Raw genomic sequence first — 23,764 nt, 5'->3', positions numbered from 1 at the left:
TACCCGGATTGTCTCCTCTACAGTCTGGTAGGAGATTGTTGCAGCCAGCTGCTCCCACCGTTGTCCACTCAAACACACAATGCGCATTTGGACTTTCAGCACTCATGGACTCAAAAAGAACTGATATATATATATATTTATACATATGGACAATTCTCATCCCTTTGAACCACAAACCTTGACTTGGATAACTGGGAGCGAAGACAGCGAAACTGGCTGGATTGAATGAGATCTTATTTGTTGCAACCTTTTGAATAATCTGAACAGCTGTAAATATTGTACATTGTGCCATGTCACTGTTAATAATAATCCACCTGTTATCCAAACTTATAACCTTTGTCGCTGTTCACTGTATCCCCACCTCCTACTGTAGTTACCTAGACTTCTGATTTAATTGCCCAGATCAATAGTCTCTACACTCTTACATATAAGGTGGGTTACAAAAGTGGTGAGCTAGCCAGGAGGTGGCTGTACAGTGATTCAGTTGTCCTTTGTGTTTTTTCTTCTCTCGTTGTTGTTTTTTTGTTTGGTCAGTCTCACCAATCCAAAATCTCATTATGGACATGCTGGAGTCATTGGGTATTAAAATACCAAATGCCGTGTTGGTGAATGGTGTCCCAAAATGGGAGCTTGAGGAAGTGGAAGATTTTCTTCTTCAATATGGGGCTATAGAGCGTTCCATCCCATTAGATGCACCTGCGAGCGAATACCACAACATGCTCATTGTCGAGTTTAAAACCGGTGCACCCTTCGAATTGTTGGGACCTATTTTACCACACACATTCCAAACAGAGAACAATGAATATTGTATTAAAAGACTGTCCAGTATTTATGTTACGGATGTGGGTTGCTTTAAGACAAAGACTTATTTAGCTGACTTAAAACGGGTTGCTAGACTGTCTGGTCAGGACTTTGCAGAAGTGTTACAAGAACTGATGACTCAAATCAGTGATTCAGTGGCTGAGCTGCGACCTGCTAAGACTGAAGGCTCCATTGATGAACAGGCTGGTTCCCCAGAAATCAAGATGGCTGCACCTCCACCTTCCCACAACATGACTGCCTCTCCCTTGTCTGCTCCACATCTCCCACCCAATTACAACATGTCTGCTGCTGATCTAAACCCACCAGGGGTGCAGAAGTATGTCGTTGAGCATGTTAGGGGAGATGATATTCGTTCATCTCATAGATTGCGTACGTTCTCTGGAAGAGCACTCCGGCCACAGCATGAAGTGGATTTTGACACCTGGCGTTCTGCTGCAGATCTCATCCTGAAGGACCCGTCCACAACTGGTCTCCAAAAGACAAGACAGATTCTGGATAGCTTGTTGCCACCTGCTGCAGATGTTGTGAAACACCTTGATCCAGATCTGCCTGCTGAACTGTTCATTCAACATCTTGACTCAGCTTATGGGACGGTACAGGATGGGGAGGAGCTATATGTGAAATTTATGGACACATTACAAGATGCAGGAGAAAAGCCATCTGCTTATTTGCAGAAACTCCAAGTAGCCCTCAGCCTGGCTGTAAGGCGGGGAGGTGTTAAACCCAGTGACATAAATAGGCACCTGCTGAGCCAGTTCTGCAGAGGATGCTGGGACAATGGTTTAATTTCTGAGCTCCAGCTGAGGCAAAGGAAAACAAACCCTCCTTCATTTGCTGAACTGTTGCTGTTGTTAAGAACAGAGGAGGATCGGGAGGCCAACAAAACTCAACGGATGAAACGACATTTAGGACCATCCAAGCAACGAGTCTCGGCCCAGGCACAGTTTGCAGTTGGAGAGGAAAAAGGAGTGTGTGCTGCACTGTCCACTCTCACAAAGCAAATGGCGGAAATACAAAAACAACTGGCTGCTGTAACTGCTTCGCTCCATTCCCAGCCTCATCAGTCCTATGTTCCAAGAGGCTCTTCTACTTCAAAGCTGCATCCGAAATCAAAAGCTGTTTCACATGCTCCATCTTCTAGTCTAAAGCCTGGGTTCTGTTTCCGTTGCGGTGAAGATGGGCACATCAGGCCACAATGTGAGAACCCCCCGAACCAAGCACTTGTTGACAAAAAGCGTAAACAGTTCAATGAAAAGAAACAGAAATGGCAAAGACACAATGCTTCGTCTCATGAACATTTAAACTAGATCCAGTTCCTGTCGTGGGACACACAGGAACTGTGCAAGACCTATCCTGTCCCGCAAAGAAGGAGAAGAAGACCACAGTGCATTGTGCGGACCTACATCAGACCAGCCCGGGACCAAAATCAAGGCTCCCCTCCGGGTTAGTGGGATCAAGATGCACAGCAGAGGTTGGCATTGCAGGTCACACCCATCAGTGCTTATTTGACACCGGATCCCAGGTGACCACAATACCAGTGTCCTTTTATAATAAACACCTTCATGATCAGCCAATACATCCTCTTAATGATTTACTTCAGGTGGAAGGAGCTGCTGGTCAAAGTGTTCCTTACCTTGGTTATGTGGAACTGTCTGTTAAGTTCTCCAAGGATTTTGTGGGTAAAAGCTATGATATACCAACCCTCGCACTCGTAGTCCCCGATACACACTCTGACATCCCAGCAACTGTTCTCATTGGCATGAACACCTTAGAGCCATTCTATGAATATTATCTCGGTGAGAATTTCACATTCACACCTGGTGCTTATGGGTACCGAGCTGTCCTAAAGACTTTGCAACTGCTACACCAGCAGAGGGACCATGGCAACATCGGGGTTGTACGACTTCATAGCAGGACCCCCGTGCGTGTTCCGGCCGGCCGCACTGTTGTGATCGAGGGCTCTGCCAAAGTCTCTACTCCTCTGTCCAGCCAAAGTGTCCTTATGCGACATCCTGCGTCCACCCTTCCAAGTGGTCTTTGTGTTAATAGTTGTCTTGTCACGCTTCCGACTCTTTCTCCATGTAAGATGCCCGTGGTCATTTCCAATGAGTCAGAACAAGACACATTTATTCCACCGTTTAGTGTCATTGCCGATTTAGAAACATATCACTGCATTCTCTCTGAACATCGAGTGAGACCACTTCCTGATGATAATCAGCCACCTATCCTAAATTTCAATTTTGGAGAATCACCATGTCCACCTGAGTGGAAAGAACGAGTCACCAAGAAGCTTAATGCGATACCAGAGGTCTTTTCACAACATGACCTGGATTTTGGATGCACATCTGCAGTACAACACAACATTCCACTCCACGATGGTACACCGTTCAAGCAACGTGCCCGGCCAATCCATCCACAAAATTATGAAGCTGTTCGTCGCCATCTACATGAGCTTCTGGTGGCTGGTGTGAGTCGGGAATCTTCTTCCCCCTTTGCATCACCTGTGGTGGTGGTTCGGAAGAAAAATGGAGAAGTCAGGTTATGCATAGACTATCGTAAATTAAACCTTCAAACGATAAAGGACGCATATCCATTACCTAATCTGGAAGAATCCTTTTCAGCCCTATCTGGTTCCAAATGGTTCTCAGTACTCGATCTAAAGTCTGGTTATTACCAGATTGAAATGCGTGAGGAAGATAAGTTAAAGACTGCTTTTGTCACTCCCCTTGGCTTTTGGGAGTTTAATCGGATGCCCCAAGGTGTCACCAATGCACCTAGTACATTCCAGCGGTTGATGGAACGGTGTATGGGTGATCTTCATCTACGGGAAGTGCTGGTATTCCTGGATGATTTAATTGTGTTTTCTGACACTTTGGAGGAGCATGAACGCAGACTTCTGAGGGTTTTGAACCGATTGCAAGAGTATGGGTTAAAACTGTCCCCAGAGAAATGTAGATTCTTTCAGACCTCAGTTCGCTACTTGGGCCATATAGTGTCAGAGAATGGTGTCCACACTGATCCAGAGAAGATTGAAATCATAAAAACCTGGCCAATCCCAACAAACTTGAAACAGCTGAAATCCTTCCTGGGCTTTGCGGGATACTATCGCCGCTTCATAAAGGATTATTCTGTCATAGCCAAGCCACTTAATGATCTGACTCGGGGATATGCACCCGTACGGAAATCAAAGAGCCTGGGAATTAGCAACCTGCCTTTCCATGATCCAAACCAACCGTTTGGAGGACGATGGGACACCAATTGTCAGTGTGCTTTTGAGACATTGATCAGGAAGTTAACTACTGCTCCAGTCCTTGGGTTTGCTAACCCTGGCCTTCCTTACATTCTGCATATCGATGCCAGCGTGACAGGGCTGGGAGCTGCATTGTACCAGGAGCAAGAGGGCAAGTTGTGAGTTATAGCTTTTGCTAGCCGTGGTCTATCGCAAAGTGAGAGCCATTACCCAGCCCACAAACTTGAATTTCTTGCTCTTAAATGGAGTGTCACAGAAAAATTCCATGATTACCTGTATGGAGCGGATTTCACAGTTGTCACAGACAGCAACCCGCTGACTTACATCTTGACCTCAGCTAAGTTGGATGCTACAGGACATCGATGGTTGGCTGCCTTGTCAACCTATTCATTTAAGTTGCTGTACCGGGCTGGGAAGCAAAACATTGATGCAGATGCTCTTTCACGACGTCCACATCCGTGCACCAGTGATGAAACTATAAAAGACCATGACCTCATCCATCAGTTTGTCTCCCAGCATACAGCTGACTCTGAAACCATCTCTGAGGACATTGTGAGTGCAATCTGCCATAGTCATCTGGTACGTCTGACACAACCAGATGACATGGGTCAGATTAATTTCACACTTGTCGAGTCCCTGTCAGTTGCCGCTGATAGCCTCCCTGATGGTTGCAGTCCCGGGGATCTCTATCAGTTGCCAGTTGTTCCTGTGTTCGACATTAAAGAGAAACAGCATATCGATCCATGTATTGGAGAGCTTATACACCAGATTGAGACTGGAGAGAAGATTCCACCTACTGTTCGAGCGGAGCTTCCTGAACTCCCTTATCTGCTTAGGGAGTTGTCAAGGTTAGAGCTCGTGGATGGAGTTTTGTATCGAAGGAGACTGGAAAATGGGACCCTTTCATATCAATTGGTTCTTCCTGAGGAGCTGCGTCCATTGGTCTTGAGAAATCTTCATGATGACATGGGTCATATGGGAATCGAACGCACTCTTGATCTTGTTCGTTCAAGATTCTTCTGGCCCAAAATGGCGATGGATGTGGAGCAGAAGATTAAGACCCGTGGTCGATGTGTGCGCAGGAAGGCTTTGCCGGAGAAAGCTGCGCCACTTGTCAGCATAACTACGTCGCGACCGCTTGAGCTGCTATGTATGGATTTTTTAAGCCTTGAACCAGATTCCAGCAGCACATGGGACATTTTGGTCCTGACTGATCACTTCACTAAATTTGCGGTTGCCATTCCCACGCCCAATCAAAAAGCTAAAACTGTGGCAAAATGTTTATGGGAGAATTACATAGTCTATTATGGCATTCCAGAGCATATTCATACTGATCAGGGTAGGGATTTTGAATCCAAACTGATAAAAGAACTATGTGACATTGCTGGAATACAGAAGAGTCGCACAACTCCATATCATCCGAGGGGGAACCCTGTAGAACGTTTCAACCGGACGCTATTGGCTATGCTGGGAACCTTGGACCAAAAGCAGAAAACGAGATGGAAAGAACATGTAAAGCCGTTGGTTCATGCTTATAACTGCACAAGGAATGATGTCACAGGATTCAGCCCCTATGAACTTATGTTTGGAAGAACGCCACGCTTGCCTGTGGACCTTGCTTTTGGTCTTCCTGTGTGTGAAGCTAAAACAACTGAATATTCCAAGTATATTCAGTCATTAAGGTCCAGGCTGGAGGAAAGTTTTAAGATGGCGTCTAAAAATGCCATAAAAACAGCTGACTGGAACAAAGCCCGGTTCGATCGTCATGTCATTCCGTCTGCGTTGGAACCAGGGATAGAGTTCTTGTGCGAAATGTCCGCTTGCGAGGAAAACACAAACTCTCTGACAAATGGGAACAGGAGGTATATATTGTGGTCCATCGGGCTGGGGATCTCCCAGTCTATAAGGTTAAACCTGAGACCAGTGATGGCCCTATGCGAACGCTGCATCGAGACCTCCTCCTCCCGTGTGGGTTCCTGAAAGACAGTGAAGACCTGCTAGGCATGGAGACACCACCGGTTCGTAAACCTCAAACTCGACAGCAGGGCCGGAATACAGAGTCTCCTACAGATTGTCCTGATGAGGAAGAGGCTGACCAGAGTGTAGTTTCTTGTGATCTTGGTCCCTCTATAGTGCGCTTTATAGTGGAGAAACTTCGTTCTCATGGTTCAGATTCAGGGATTCAGACGAATTCCAGTGTACTTCCGTTGGATCCTCCGGTGGGATCTGAGCGTCATGGAGACATGGTATCCTCTACAGACATTATCCCACCCAAATTGGTGGGAGCCAGTAGCGAATTGCCTGTGGGGGGCTTACTAGGGAGTGAGGTTGACCCTTTTGAAGCTGCATCTCTTAGTGATGATCCCCCTATTGGGTCAACTGACGACTTACCTACTCCCGATGACTTACCCGCCCCTGACGTCTTGCCTGATCCTGTCGACTTGCCTGTTCCAGATGGTTTGGCTGTCCCCCACAACGACTTGCCTGCTTCTGGAGTCTCAGTTGCTGACTCTTTCCCCGAGGGGTCTTGTTCCAACACTTTGCCGGACTCTGATGTAGTTGGTATTGCCCTGAGACGTTCGCAACGGCGAAGAGCACCGCCCGATAGGCTACAATATTCGGTCCGTGGTAATCCACTGATTTCAGTCATGCAAACATTATTGCATAGTCTATCTGATGTCCTTTCAGTTGGCTGCTGACATGTTGCCTGTAGTTGCTTGTAGTAGACATTCTTCTTGTGCTCGAGGACGTGCAAGTTCTCAGGCGGGGAGGATGTAACCCACATAGTGCTACGAGTATGTGTCGCTATAGTGCCGGATTGTCCTTGAACGCACCGTTTGTTCACGTGACACTTTACGTATGCACGCACGGTGACGTCTGAGCCCGTCCGGCCAATCCGAGTTGCGGCAATTCTTCTTACACGCTGCTGGCGTCTTTCCCAGTAGGTGTGTGAGAAACGTCAGAGGAGGCTGCAACAGGTTGGTCCCGAACAAACTCATTCAAACGCCATCAGGTGTTTCTTGTGACTTTTGACAGTCGTCATATATTTTAGACACGTCTATGCCCGCCGTGGGCGCTGTGAACGTCATTGCTGTTCACTGTATCCCCACCTCCTACTGTAGTTACCTAGACTTCTGATTTAATTGCCCAGATCAATAGTCTCTACACTCTTACATATAAGGTGGGTTACAACTACATATATTTGTGGGTAATGCATAGTCAGCAGAACGTTAATATTTTATCATGATTACCTTATAAATATGAATTATCTCCTTTACTGTCTGTGTTTTGTTTACATTTAGACTCTGTTGTTGGAATCTTCCGTTCTGTTTGGCACCATGAGAGTGGCAGACTGTACAAGGACAGACACCCACAACTTAAAGCTATAGTTGGTAATCTTGATCAGAGATTTTTTTTTTACTCTGGGTGAAGTGGTTCCTTATCCTGATAGTAGTCTGTACATTTTGTAATCATGAACAATAAGAAATATAGTTAGACCCCTCAGTTTACTGTCAATCTGTAAAAAATCTGACCAATCCAAATGTTCAGGCCAAATTAAAGTTGTTCATTTCTTATATTTCGTAGCTTCTTCCCCCGGCTCCCCTCCTCCCCCTCCAGCAGAACATACCTGATTGCCACACTCTGCATATAAACAGCGTGTTAGGATGAAAATACAAAGTAGTGAAGAAGAAACTTGAAAGGCAATTATGGCTGAGAAAATGCATGAAGGATTTCCCGACCCGGTTCGGTTTATTTGTCTCCTCCTGCTAAACAGCCGAGAAAGAGAAAATCGTTGGTGGAAAAAGGTGCAAATAAAAAGGCCTTGGATCACGTAACGAGCAAAACCAGAGGGGAAGGAGCCAAGACAGGGCGCCACTTTCACATCTTGCTAGCTCCCCAACATTTTCTACCCCAGCTTTAACGCTGGTTTTCGAGTTTTTCCAGCTGCAAAAATAAAGTTGTTGACAAACGTTTAAAGTTGGTGTCTTTTCTCTATATTTCTTACAGCAATAAAATAATCCAATTTTAAACACTAAATAATAGTTGGATAACTTGGATAAACTTAATTCAATCACTTTTTGTTTTTATTAAATGAAACAACCCATTTGAGTTAGTTTAGCTGTTCTCTTTTTACAGTACAAGGTGTCTCTACGGATCTGTACTCATTCTTGGAAAGAGGAGGACAAATGCTTTTAACAGTACAATCCTAAATGTTGGCAGCAGTGGCACACAAATTTGATTTACCGTTGATATACCTCTGAACTGGTAAGGGTGGGAGTTATAGAGGCGAAATGGTTCTGACTCTTTTGCAACATTTTAGGGTTCATCCCTGTTGCTGTCATGGATGTGAACTCCCACTGAAACCAGACTGAGTCATCTTTGTTTGACATATGAATAACAAGATATACAAAAAGGACTGTTTAAGTGTCCATGTAAACAACAAACACAAGTTAACAGCTTTGCTGAACCCAGACAAGGTTAATCACCGTAGGCGCTACATATGTTTTAAACATTCACCACATAACCACAGGGCCTCAGCTCAGACCACAAAGCCCCCATCCAGGCATGGTGAATAACTTAAGAAAACAGTTGGGCTTACTTTTGTCCTTGATTGCTGTAGTTGTTGTCATATGATTCATATCCTTGGTCGTCATACGCTGTCCCGTAGCCGTCGTCGTATTCCTGAAGGTAAAAAGACAAAATTGTCCCAGTTAGAGAAAATGCATGGAATTAGCTGCAAACTTTCATTTGTCTCATATTAAATGTTTCACCTGTTGCCACACAAACTCACACACAGTAATATTGAAGAGGCAGCTGCAGCTGTAGAGGCCATTTATGTGTTTTTGTTTTCTTTCAGCGGTTTGGAAAATGAATGAATGAATGAATGAATGAATGTGTTCTTTCATGAGAAATGGCTGTTATGGAAGTTACATTATTTTTTACATTATATTTTAGTATATTAGGTTATATTACACGGAAAGATTTTTATTGATAGTCTGTTATTTAGCTTTTTGATGAGTGTGAGAATGGTGAGGGAAGACAGGTAATTTATGTATGGTGTGTTTGTTTTTGGTTGGAAATCAGTGTCAGTTGATGTGAGACAGGTTGAAATGATTTTTTTTTTTACCACTTTCAGGCGTTTTTATGTTTTTTTGTTAAAAAAAAAATGTAATGATCCACCTTTATTCTATTTTTTGTTTAAAGAAAAATAAATTATTTGTAATTTTCTAAATCCTTTCCCTTTTTTTTATTTGGATTTTTGGAAGTGCGTAAAAAGTTCAGACAGTCCACTCTGCCACCGCCTTTAAAAGGGACGTGGAAAAGGCTGGTGCAGCAGCCATGCCCTTGTCACCGTGTCAAATGCATGATGAAGAACATAAAGACGGTTACTGTCCCTGTGTCTTCATATCACCAGAACCTCAGAGGATGAGCCTTGAACATCTGTTTGTACTCTCTCAGTCTAACGTCCTGCTTCGCTGTCCTCTCATGGACTCCACGCAGGCGAACATCAAAGCAAACCAATACCGTACCCGTCCTAATTTGGCATAAATGGGACTTAAGTTTCACAAAAGGCATCGACCCCTGGTGACACATTTCTCATCCCCCACACACTTATAGGCTAAATCCATCTGCTCCTTATTTGCAGCTAGAAGCGAATGTCTGCAAGACTTAGAAGCAGAAGAAAATACTCATCACTTCCATGTTATTACAAAGGCCTTAAATCCTGATTAGAAACATACATTTGCCAAATGACAGTATTTCAATCCACTCTTTTATGTTTAATCCTACAGTAACGAAGTATGAGTGACTTTCTAAAAGAAGAGACCCAGATGTAATAGTTCCTTGTGTCTGGGTAGAAAATGAAGGTTTGGTGCAACAGTTGCTCCGACATTTGTCAATTACGAGTCTTTTTCAGTTCTCTTGCCTCATGGGGAATTCAGCTCCCAGCTCGTAATGGTTCTTCTGGAGAGACAAGAGCTCTTCCAAAGCTGACAATTCTACTAGTAAATGCAAAGTGCTTTGCTTTAAAACAGTAGCAGATGTTTACAAAAATGCTGTCAACAAAACAGAAGTTAAATTTAACACACAGACAGAAAGGAAATGATGGATTTCATTTGACTAAAAACTAGGGGTGGGAAAATTGAATCGAAAAATCGGGACTTTTTTGCTTCATAATTTTAAAATCGATTTTTTTTTTGTCAAAAAATCAATTTTCTTTTCAAATAAATTACAAAATATTTTGTCATTTTTTATTTTTCATTGATCCTTTTACTGTCTTCTTGGGCATTATAGCAGCAGAATTATGGTCTGGTTACTGTGTTGCTTTTCCCAATTGAAATTAAAAAAAAAATGATGAGCAAAAAAAAAAAAAAAAAAAAAAAAATGAGGCAGTAGGGTCTTTTTGTGTTTTTAATACACAAAAATCAGCAATTTTGAAGAATTGTGAGAATCGCAATTTAAATCGATTCGGCACCCAAAAAGTTGGAATTGAATCGAATAGAGACAAAAGCATATTGTCACAGCCCTACTAAAAACATTAAAAATGATTGTATTTCTATTATTAGAGACAAATGAAGGGAGATTTGTGAACAACCGAACTCACTTCAGGTCTAACTGTTTATGACGTGATACTTGTGACAACCTTTATTAGGACCAAGAACAAAAACTATCTTTGATTTGTTAACCTTACCACTGATTTTTAATCTGTGAATAAAGTTCTACATGATCATTGTATATCATTCCTTTTGCTGCTTCCTGACTGAAAGAAAACCTTATAATCAATTATTAACTGTTGTTTTTACAGGATGATCTACAGACATTATATATTCACCAATATTTCCACCAGAGGAAAATAGAGAAACTCCTCCTCTTGGAATTTCAGGAATATTACATTAAATCTGAACAGATACCAGTCATTTAACTACCCTGTTTATCTGCACAGACTGGAAAAAGCTGGTGAGTCACACTGATTTAGTCTTTACCAAGTCAGACATAATTTCTGAAAGTGTTTTTTAATCCCTAATGGTCATCAAGTCTTGTAAGAAACATGCAAATATCACCTTAAATGGATTACATGAAATGTATCTTAAATATAGCAGTCTTTGTTCACCTGTCTCATTTATGTGCAAATCAAAAATCAACTGAAGAAACAGCGCAGACATCCGCTGAGCAGCTCGTTTCCACCCATCCTGTGATTTCCAGCCTACGTCACAGCCTCAGATTCATTCTATATGGATACACTATAAAACTCCGAGATACATTTCTCATGAATCCACAGCACCATGGCTATATTAGGGTGTTTTTTATATCTTATATCTTAATTTGTTCTCTTGTAGTAAGAAAAATCCTAGAGATCTGGTATTTTTCCCCCCTTTTGGATGGTAGTATCCAGAATTTCACCATTATCCAGATCTACCTTGATATCTTGTAAAACCTGTTGGGAACTTCTCCAGTATGTTTTGGCAAAGCACCATTAAATTACATGCATATACTCTTAAACTGGCTCCATCACACAATAAAAAGGGATTGTTCAAACTATTACTGGATCCAGATGGTGATCCGATACGCTCCCAAAATATTTATGGAATCTATGTTAAACCAAGACCCATTCTCAGACAATCCATCTGCTAGTTTTTGGATTCGACTGGAAACAGACAGACAGATAAATGCTGACAAAACAACCTGAGCCACCTCCTGGTGGAGGTAATGATAATAACCTGCTTATTATGGATGTACTTTGATTGCAGATAAAAAAACAAAAAAAAAAAACAACAACAATTGACCTGTTTGTTTTTTAAACTGTGCTTCTGGATGTTTCATCTCACAACAAAACCTGAAATATTTAATATATTGATTTTTCTAGTTATTTTTCGCCCCCTATCTTTTAATCTTCTGTTGTTGTACTCAAGAGGAGGACGAAAAGGAACCAAGCCTTCAACTGTGATTGTAACGGTAGCCTCAGTTATATCGTTCAGTTATATCTACTTTCATTTTACTCCCTATCAGATCCAACAATTTTTAACCTAAAAGTGTAAACCACGCTTCAAGCCGAGTCTCTAGAAGCACCAAGGATGCTGAGGGACAAACAACTGAATTCATGTTAACCATAATGTGAACTTAATAAAGACACTAAGTTTAGGAGTTTGCTATGACACACAATTTGACATTTAAAAAAAAGGCCCACATCAAATGTTTTATAGTATTTAAAGCTGAGTATTCAGTAGTTAATGGCACGCTATCATGAAACGGTTTAGCTGAAAAGGTGGGGCTAATTAAAAATAATGAGCTGTGTGGGCTGTTGTCAGTCTACCTTCCTGAGCTCCTCATATTACGAACCGTGATCACAGTAAATGCCAAACTATTTCAGATTTTCCATTTATGTTTTGAGACACTGATGACAATCCTGCAGACACCAAACAACAGAAAAAAAGTCTCTTTTCCCGACAAAACGTATGCTTTGTTTTATTTTAAATTGGCTATTCAGGGTCAATTTCCTTCAGCGCCAGAAATAATAACCGAATATGACTCTGTTTTATACATACATTATTAAATCCCGTTCTGAAAGCAGCAGGAGATGTTTTTTATAATACATAAAATAGTTACTGTAACTAGAAACCTGCAACCTGATTCTGATGATTTATTATCACAATATGAGCCTTGCTGGTTTTGTCTAAAGGTTGTGTCATTAAAAGGAAATTTCAATCATTTTGACAATTTTAAAAACAAAATCAGAAAAAAAAAAGATGTTCTTTTTGAGCTACTTGTGTTAATTTAGCTGCTTTATAACAAGAAGACATCTGAGGAAATTTTTAATTATCCTGTCATTTGCATGATTTGACTTTAAGAACTCATTTACTCAATAACTAAGTTTGTGTGGCGAAAATCTACCGTCTGAGGCATAAAGCAGCAATTATTTTAGTTCAGAGTCAAAGACACAGACATGAAGACAAGACATGCGAGTGTAGATTTACCCGTATTGGTCGCGGTAAATAGTAGAGCAAAAAGTATGAATAGTATCTTTTATCAACAGGACGATACTGTAATGTGTGCCTTTATTCACTGTTCCACACTTCTGACTTTTACTTTGGCATTAAGGCCGAGGGAAATCCCACATTTAATCAGTGTTTCTTCAGTATTATAGGAAAGGCAAAAAAAAAAAGGTTTATTTCTACAAAAAAATATACAGTTGCTTTATATAATAGTGAAAGTATCAAAACAGAAAAATTTTAATTATGTTCAGACATAATTAAAGGGTTTAAAGAAAAGATAAAATATAAATGTAGAAAAGTATCATCAAAATAATTTAAAGTAATCAAATCTCTAGCTGTTTATAAATTAAAAGATGCAAAGCAGATTTCATGCATCATGTTTAAGCAAAGATATCTTTTTCATCTTGCAAGTGTTGAAAATACTGCTTCTGCATACTTCGAGGGGACTCTGGTAGCAGGCCTGAGTCCTTGGATTTATAATCTCTGATGCTTTTTTATGCCCTTTAAACATACCACAGTGTTCTGGGTCTTAAACCAATCCAAACCAATTTGTAGAGTATCAGTCGGCTTTTAAAATCTACTCTGTGACAGACTGGAAGTCAGTGTAAAGATATTAAAACTGGTGTGATGTGTTCAGAGGTCTTACTGGTTAAAACTCCAGCAGCATTCTGAACGAGCTGCAGCTGTTTAATGCTCTTTATGGGAACTCCTGTTTACAGGCCATTACAGTCTACTATTAATCCCATCCATTCCTACACACTAATGCAGCTGGGGAGATGATTCTGATTTACTGTTGAATCTTCAGGAACAAGAACATAGTTGTGCTGATGTAGAGCAACAAATAAAGTACATGACATGCTGCATTGACTTGCACTCGAGCATGTGTGAATTTGATTGTCTATTCCTACTTGGCGCCTGTGGGTGTTGTGTCAAATTCAAGTGGTGACATATCCCACCCTTGTTAACTTTATTATACAGATAAGTTGGTATTCAAGATATAACCAACACCATCTGGATTGTCACAGCTATGTTTGAAATAAAATAATGAAGCAGCTGCGGCAAGAGGCTAAAATTAAAACATGTCTAAAGTGCAACATCAAATGATTATTTGTCTTAAATACCACAAAATGATTCTTGAAATACCTAAATATGTACAGTTTTCTCAAAAAATAGAAAAGATTGATGCAAAGATCCACAAAAATGGTTCTGCCTCAAACTCCACCCGGCAGGTCACAAAGAGGATAATCAGAGATAGGAACCATACTTTTGCTGTGATAGCAGAGCACTAGAATATTTACTTTCTGTTATTTAAGAAATGCACCACAAGAAGCTGGGGTAGGTAATGTTGGGGAGGGAGAAATATGTGAAACTGGCGCCCTGTCTTGGCTCCTCCCCCTCTGGTTTTGCTCCTTGTGTGATCCAACGCTGAGAAGAAGCTTACGAAATATAGAAAATTAACAACTTCAATTTCATCCGAACGTTTGGATTGGTCAGAGTTTTTACAGATTTACAGTAAACAGAGGGGTCTAACTATATTTCTTATTGTTCATGATTACAGAATGTACAGACTACTATCAGGATGAGGAACTGCTTCACCCAGAGTATAAATAAAATGTCTCTGAGCAACATTACCTACCCCAGCTTTATGCACCCTTTGTGCTCCCTTATATAATGTTTCAAATGTTGTCATATGATGTTCTCATACTTCCATGTTTTTTTGTTTTGTTTTTTTTACATTACCACAGTTGTTATGCCAGTTCATCCACTAGTGGGCAGTGTTGACTTCTGATTTCACTTCCGCATTTTGACTCTCGCCTGTAGCGGTAATTTATTGCTATAGAGCTATTTGCAACTGTCCAAAAACACCAGAAGAAGAAGAATTAAACCACACTTCATTTATTTATTTATTTTTGCTGTTCTTAACTTCTGTGTCTTTTTTGGATACTTTTTGTATCTACTTCTTCCTGTGACTTCACTTCTTCCCTGGGTTTTTTGCTTTCACCTCTTGCATGTGTGGGATATTTAACTCAATAATACCCACATGATTTTCAGTTGTATTGCTTTTTATTTTCTGTGTCAAGTAATGGACACCTTGAAAACAAACTACATTACGTTGACAACAGACACATTAAACCACAGGTGTCAAACTCCAGTCCTCGAGGGCCGGTATCCTGCAGGTTTTTGTTGTCTCCATGCTCCCAACAAACCTGACCGAAATTCATAAATAGGTTGACAAGAAGCTGCTGGATCCATTTTATGTGAATAAGTTGTGTTGAAAGAGGGAAACAACAAAAACCTGCCAGATACCGGCCCTCGAGGACTGAAGTTTGACACCCCTGCACTAAAGAGACCAAAGTGTCTCTCCATTTCCATTTCCATCAGCGTTCAGCATAAATGGGTCTTTAGAGTACGTTTGGCATGGTGGTCCTAAGGTTCTTAGCCTTACTTTACTGCCCTTTACACTGAGTTTTGGTAACATCTGCTGTAGCTTGTACTAGCATCTTCTTTTGGTTTTTGAACCTGTAGATGCAACCCAGAAATCTTTAGGCATAGTATTGGATTACTGCACAGTGACATAGCAATGAGCACTGCAGCCTCACAGCAAAAAGGTTGCTGGTTTGAGCCTCGGCTGTAAGTCTTCTATTTGGAAGTTTTGCATGTTCTCCCTGTGTTTGCGTGGGTTCTCTGTGGTACTCAAACTTCCTCCCACCGCCCAAAGACATGCATGTTAGGTCAATTGATCACTCTAAATCAGGGATTCTCAATCCTGATCCTCAAGGACTGGTGTCCTGCAGATTTTCTAAGTGTCCCTGCTGGAACACTCAGACGGAGACAAGCTCTGCAGATGTCTGCTAAATACGCATTGATTTGAATCAAGTGTGTTGCACTTGGAAAAGCCTGCAGGACATCGTTCCTCGAGGACCAGAACTGACCATCTCTGCTCTAAATTCTCCCTAGGGATGGATGTGAGCATGGATTGTTGTTTGTCTTCCAGTGTTTGCCCTGTGATGGACTGGCAACCTGTCCAGGGTGTACCCTGCCTCTAGCTCAGTGATAGGCTCCAGTTTCCCCACAAACCTTGATAGGACTAAGTGGTTAATAATACTGAATTGTATTGAAGGAGCTGAATGTTACTCATATGCCTAATCATATATTAAAAAAGAAAGAGACCTTATGGACACATTATGCACTGGATTTCAATCAGGAATGGACCTTAGCCCAGATTCAACTTCTCTGAATCCCTAAATGCAACGTTCCAAAAATGATCTTTTAAGGGTCCACAAGAATGGGCAGTAGGGTCCTTGCTTTCGTAAATACAATAATAATGAATAATACTACATATTACTTGTAATAGTAAAGGTCACAGCCCGGCTCACAGCCGTAATCGAGTCTTTTATTACTGTACTGCTGTTTGCTGATTCACATACTTACCTGTAGGATATTTATTGGTTGATTTTTCCCCCCAATTTTTTTATTTTTTAGGTAAAGGTTATTACTTTAGCTAAATGTAGAATGTTATTTTATTTCTCTCTTTTTCTTTGTTTGACATTTGAGTTGTCATTACAAGCTATTCTCTTCATTCTAATCCACTGCAAGAGAATCATTGCTTCATTAAAACTTCTATGGGGTCAGAAGCAGCTTATAATGATCAAAGAGTCATGAATGCATCTTCAGTCGACTAAACTCAGTGCAGCATTGGTCACTATCATCCATCCTATAAAGTATATGCAAGCGTTTACATAATGGCTGTTTAGGTGAACGACTAACAGTGTGTCACATTATGTGCTTTGTCACTACTTTTTTGTTACACTGTAATTTCCTTTACTTCAAATTGATACGAGTAGAGGTCAAAGCCTCTACTCCAAAACAGGATTAAAGGTTGGTCAAGGTTACTTCAGGTTCAGTTGAGGTCCCAGGATGAAAGATTAACAGATGAAAGCACCGCCTCCTGACCAATCACTTGTTGAAAATAAAAGTGAAAACCCAAACAAAACAACCATCTGAGTGAAGGCTGAAACTCTTTTCGAATCTCTCACAGTTAAAGATTGACTTTGCTGTTTGATTCTGGCTTGTCTTCATCTTAATAAGAGAACAAAGTGTTTATTTGGCAAAAAAAACATAAACTGATTATCAAAGTTTTGATCCTGTGGACTTTTAAAGACTTGAACTTTCTTCTTTTTACGACAATGATTGAAGTAGAAAAGGTTTCTTTGTATGTTTGTGCCGCACCACACTACATTTAATGATGTCTGCACTCCCATATTCAGACAGAAAATGTATTTGATCATTGACAGTAAATCCATGGACTGTTTTAATTAACTTTTCATTTTTAATTAGTCAGTGTTGCACCTGGCAGAGGAAAACCAATTAATGTACTAATGTACCTCAAGAACACATAAAAGACACACATTTAATAAAGTGCATAATTGTAAATTATACTTTTCTTACCCTTTTCTTTCTTACTCTTTCTCATCTTTGGTTGAATGGTAACTTAGTGGTTCGAGAAGTGAAGTTGGGACTTGTTCAAGTCTCTGAACTGGTAATGTAGGTGAGTCACTGGGCCCCTGATCTTAACCCATTAACCCCAACTGCTCCTTGGGTGGCATAGTATGGCAGTCCATTACTCCTAGTGTAAATAGGATGGTTAAATGCAAATATCAATGTTCCAGTTTGGATTAATGAAATGAACATTAGCTTTCTTTCCTGCATGCAGCAGCCATGTTGCTTTTTAGCAACATGTTGCTAGTCATAAATATCCAATCGTAACTGGTTAATCTGTTGTAAACCCCTCCTCTTTAAATGACTGAGTGCATATCCAGACTCCAAGGGTTGGGTTTACTAGGAGAGCTTATCTGTTAGTTACACTCAGATCACCTAAAGAAACCTTGTTTTAACCACATTGTGTATGCTTTACACCTTTAAATCTAAAGTCCTGCAACTTCTTTCACCCCTACCCCTTCTACTTCCCAATAATGTATTTGAAGCTTATGGCAGTTTTTATTACTTAATTTTATAGCACATTTGATAATATTTTATGACATCTTATAACATTTGATCCCAGAGGTGGCAATTCCTGGTCCAGAAAGTAAAAGTCCTGTCATGTTTTTGGATCTACATGGACATTTAGAACAGGTGTTTTCACTAATAGGCTTGTTTACCTGGCAAATAAACTCCTCTCATTAAGTACAGCTTGTTTGGTGACTAGTCGGAACAGCTGCCGGACTGGATTTTTACTTTCTGCAACAGGAATTGCCACCTCTGTTTGTTCCTAAGGAAAGGTATTAGAGGAACTTATCACAGTATTATCAACAATAAGTACCATCTTTTGTAAAAGTGAAATATGCAAAACCTGTTAAAAAGTGTTCTTAATGAAAAAAATGCTTTAGGAGAAATAATGTGCTGTATCGCCCTGCGATGGACTGGCGAGCTGTCCAGGGTGTACCCTGCCTTTCACCCAAAGACTGCTGGGATAGGCTCCAGCTTCACCGCGACCATTCATTAGATTAAGCGGTTAGGATAATGAATGAATGAATGAATGAATGTACTGTATCACTCAACATAGTTGTCATTGCTTAAGGTAAATATGTTAGACTTTATGTTTTCAGTAGAGTATAGTATTTAAACATGGCTGGTGCAGACCATACAAAATGGATGAGGAACAACCGGACACCTGATTAGTTTTCAGTACAAGCCATGAGTCATGAAAGTTAACCCAGTCCTCCTTTTCATCCTCCTTGGTGATTCTATCTTGCTTCTGTCCACTTACAATGGACAACGCCAACTGGTATTAAGGGCCACATTAAACTTTAACAATGTCATGTTATTGCCATTTATCCGAGCAGCTACTCTATAATTGAGTTAAAAGCAAGCTGAGAAGAGAAACACGGCTGGTTTATAAATCATGCTGGTACATTCAGAATGATTCTTTTCTCTGGTAAAAGAATCTGTAAAGTGGAAAAACTGTTTTAAAATGGGGAGCAGGCTGTGATGATGGTGTGAGTGAGGCTATTATGAATGCAGTGTGTTTGCATTGGTGTACCATTTACTCAAAATATCTTGGAGCACGACAATACCGCAACGGCGATGTGTTTCCAGTACTAAATAGGATTAGTGTGACAGTGAGGGGTTGAAGGGAGGGGTGATGAGACAGAGAGGGAAGGAGAGCAGCCCCCTAAGTGAGTCTTTCATTTGTATGCCAGTGCATGGCTGAGAGGCGTGTTGTTAAAAGATAAGGCCTGGCCTCTGAGGCCACTGAAGACTAACAGAGGGTCTGGCACTGCATGTTACAACAGCGGTATCACAGCCACTCTACTGTGCTCTACAATACCACTGTAACAGATAGGATACCACCGACACCCAGAGCAGGCTTTTCAGGCATTGGATTTGCTCCCTGGGGCCTGAACTAAATCCAGATGTGTTTCACAACTTGACTGCCCTTAATATTACAATATGCACACAAATGATGGGCTGTGCTTCGATCCAAAAGGTATTGCAAAATTTGTAACGTGAAAAGAAGAAAGGCTCTGTTCTACCAAGCTGACACTATCTTTCCAAAGAAAAATACCTCATCTTTGTAAGTCTGTGCAACAGAGTGCCATTAGCTTCTGGAGGATAGAAGCCATATAAGCCCTCACGACACTGCTCTACAGAGAAGTAATCCTCTGGTTGAAATCCTTGGTCATCGATCATGTTCTAAATTTTCCTAAAGCAGCTACGTGTCATTTATTTGCTTCTTCCTGCCAGCATATTCCAGAAAGCTGAATTTGTTGGGGATTTTTTTTCTTTTTTTTTGCTGCAGGGGTAGAAATAATACTTATGCCATCAGAATTAGGATGCCAAAAAGTTGACCCCATGCATCAAGTTGAAGAATTACCTTCCCTCTTTTCTTCCTGACAAATGTCTTTCTTGCTTTTCATATTAACATCCCAAGTTCCGATCTTACTGAAGTTTTAAATAAGGTCTACTCATGTCTGCCAAATTTTATTTGAGGAATCCATGTCATTAATAAATTAGCCCTGCAGAAACATAGCTGTGACGTGAAATCCATCAATCACTTTCTTCTGTCACAATTTGATTATCCTGACGGCGTAGGGCTCATCCAAAGTGCCAATACAAGCTCACAGTGACACTGTAGAGACTGTAGGAAGGATCTAGGAAAGGGAAACCAATGCAGGTTCTGGAAGAAAATATCCAGAAACTTTGTGTAACTCAAACTCTGGTTGAAGTCATCTTGAAGAAAAGGTAGAAACTTCTTTAAGTGGAACTCTTCTTTGGTGAGTACATGTCACCACATGTACAGTCTGCCTGTAGCTTCCACGGTGCTGATTGGTTGAAGCTACTTTGTTTTAATCATGAACATCACTTCCAACAACCTTGGTAAAAAGTGAGATCTATGCCGATTCTGCACCCCATCCGAATCATATCTTGGTTGATTGGAACTGGTTTTTGAACAGCAGTGTCTTTTTGCAAGGCTGGATCAGTCTTTTCCAACTTGGGTTTCCCACCCTGATCTTACAAGAATGCCAAAGATCACATGTCCTAACTTCACATAGGCTAATAATTCATCGTCACAGATAGTGATGCTCCGATACCATTTTTGTCAAGTCCAATACCATTATGAATAACCCAAGGACTTCTGGCTTGAGAAGTTTATTAGATTTGTAATTTAATTCTATTTACTATAGACATTGATGTATGATATAGAAAACCCTAATTGCAACAGAACTTTTAAAATTATTGAATGAATTGATGAATTTTCTCCACCATCCTGCAGGTTTTCAGCATATTCCATTCAACTCGTTTGACTCTAACTAAATTGATTTAACATTGCTATGTTGATGATACTAAGATTTACTTGTCTGTGCAGTCTGATGAAACTAAACGGTTTGTTACATTACAAAGATGCAAGTATTGGTATCAGCTCCATTCTAATAAGAGAGGCATCAAAAGAGGTATCAGAAGCACATGTAACGCTACTATACAGGGCAAGTTAAATAAAAGAATCCTTTAGAGTCTAGCAACACACATCTGTGTTTACTATTAAACAGCATACTTCAAAGACACAACTTATCTAAGGTGAGACGTTGGTCTCACCTTAGATAAGTTGAGACCAACTCTATTTGATGTAGGGTGATTCAGTGTCCTGAATCACCCTACATCAAATAGAGATGGAACGCTGAGATGCCGTTAATGTGCTCACTGGAGAGCAGAGCTGTAAAGATTTTACACGGGAAGCCACAACAATGCCCACTGTGGATGAAACAGTCTTCATGCTTCCATTTAAAACGCATATAAACATCCTTCAGGAGGATTTAGCGATGCTGATATGCACTTTCAACATCATTGAACTTTGACCTTGGCTTGTCAGGGGAAATACTTGCACACGCAGATGCAGCCATGCAGGCATACAGTACAGTATCTCAGTTTCATGAACTCTATAACACGCTGGCTGCTATCCCTTCTGTTTTCTGTTTGAGAAATGTGGTGTAAATAACAGGCACTTTCATCCAACTGTTCAAGTCAAAACCGATGATTGATTAGTTGTGAACGGATGGAAATGGAATGGGGGTCAAAGTTGAACCACCTCCGATCAACCCTGGGATTTAAAGTGTAAGTAGCCAGTCCATAGTCGGATATTAAACCACATGACAAGTCTGAATAATGTCATTTAATGAGGCTATTTTGTATAACACTATGCCATGTATGGCTAAGGAAAAAAAGAATACTTTTGATATATTTGTACATGTGGTTCTCATGGGGGATTTGTGGATTTTGCATTTATTTGAAGTGTCATTTGTGCATATCCTCAGAAAATAACATTATATGTTGACAAGTTGAAAAACATAAATAATCACCAGAGGAAACGTTGGACCATATCTGACCAGATTTAGCATGAAGATCAGCAGTGGTTTCAGTGAAATGTAAGTTTTAAAGAAAAACATGGCATGTTTGGTTTATGGGCCTCATATGTCATCAGTGATATGTATTTTTTCTGCTGTGATAGTATTGTAGAAAATTTATGCTCACAACAGAGCTGGTTGCATGTGTGGACATGCGGTGAGACAATAAGTATATTTTATAGCCCACCTGGAACAATAATTATTGGGAAATATTAGACACACATTTTATACAACACTACAGATTAGCAATACTAAGCTAACATCACACTTCCTTTTTTGCACCATGTAATGATTTGTGAAAGGAAACACTACCACAGGATTAGACTGGCTTGTTTGGTATACTTGCAAAAGGGCAGAGGTATGTATGAGAGAAACTCATCTTCTAATTGTAGTAGATGTCTTACCGGGCATGAAAATGATTTTATTGAGAGGCGACCATGGTTCTAAAAACCAATGTGACCCGTACATCCCTAAAGCCTACAACCAATCAGAATTTTCAGGAGAAAATTTATTTTTGACATAATGTTTACAATGTTTCACCTTCAGTTTCATTAGACAGTCCCACCTGCCTCCTTTCTTTAACTGTAACCAGCATTGTTCCTTACATTAACCTCATTTCTCATACAGCTGCACTTTGTTCAGGCAGTGCCACATAACACTAACAATAACTAACTGAGGTAAAGGCATGGCCAGTGGAGGAATGATAGTGTGATGGTGCAGCAGACATGAAGACCAGATTGCAGGGCCGAGAGGCAGCAGACAGATGGAACGCAGGTTTACTGAAACTCAACACCAAAAGACTAAACAGAAGGAAACTGGATAAACATAGTAGACTACCTGACACACACTAACTGACACTAAGGGGGATATAAATAGAAGATAACTAAGGAGAAAAAGGTGGAGTGGGTTGACAATCAATCATGAGATAATGAACAGGAAATAACACAAAAAGGGGGGATTAAAAGAATAAAACAGTAAAGGGAAATAAAAATGACAAGATTAAGACACACAGACCATGTCATGGTTTAGGATTCATGGAAAATGTGGTCATAGTTACGGTGGCCATGAAGGGTCACATCAATACAAAATCTACAACTCTTCACAATTAGCCACAACACAAAAGATGCACAGCTTTGTTTTTCTGTCTTGGAATTAATACTGGGTGATAAAATACTGGGCGGCGATAAAAGGTACGACTTCTAGCAGGTAATAACTCTTTATTAACACTTTATTAACATAACAGTTAGCAGCATTTATAAAAGCGCATACCTAAACTAATAAACATTATTTAAAAATAGTGTTTTATTCACTTTACTTCTGAGCTTTTTTTTTCCAAATTCTAATGAATTTTAGCTTCAGACAGAATAACATTGGTGCAAGCTTCCACACCAGCTGATTGCAGCTTCTTTAAAATAATCCTGAAAATATTTCCAGTGAAACTTAACCGTTTTCAGGGTCGAGGAAGTCAAGAGCAGGATTCAATTAACAATGTTTAGATCTATGTGGAAGAAGACATGCTGGAAAGTGCTTGAGGGGGAATGATGGATTCATGCCACAACAGTCAGCCAGGACTCCCAACGCTCAGCGGGGATTTCTGGATCTGGAGGATTTACCATAAACAATAGCAGCCCGAGTGCTCTGCACATTTCCTGGTTTCCTCACAAGGAGGAATTAAGTGTCTGTTTGAATGACAAAATGAAATAAAAAAAAGAAACATTCAGTCCACAGAGCTCTTTGAAAATGACTTCATGCTCCTTAAAAGGATCTTGTCAGATCCCATTTCCACTTTAAACATGTTGGAA

At 40.4% G+C, this 23,764-nt stretch overlaps 1 protein-coding gene across 1 annotated transcript in view; it reads right to left on the bottom strand.

Moving 5' to 3' along the window:
• The window catches only part of khdrbs3 (KH domain containing, RNA binding, signal transduction associated 3), a gene marked incomplete at both ends in the record, with an annotated part of 159,985 nt that overhangs the window by 29,864 nt on the left and 106,357 nt on the right, over positions 1–23,764 (bottom strand). Inside the window, one exon of the mRNA XM_079258960.1 lies at positions 8,673–8,755. Within this exon, the coding sequence (XP_079115086.1) occupies positions 8,673–8,755 (83 nt within the window). The remainder of the gene's footprint in view (positions 1–8,672; positions 8,756–23,764) is intronic.

The sequence above is a fragment of the Telmatherina bonti genome (assembly GCF_933228915.1).
Source record: "Telmatherina bonti genome assembly, chromosome: 19".
Taxonomy (NCBI): Eukaryota; Metazoa; Chordata; class Actinopteri; order Atheriniformes; family Telmatherinidae; genus Telmatherina; species Telmatherina bonti.
This window is presented reverse-complemented; position numbering and strand designations above follow the sequence as displayed.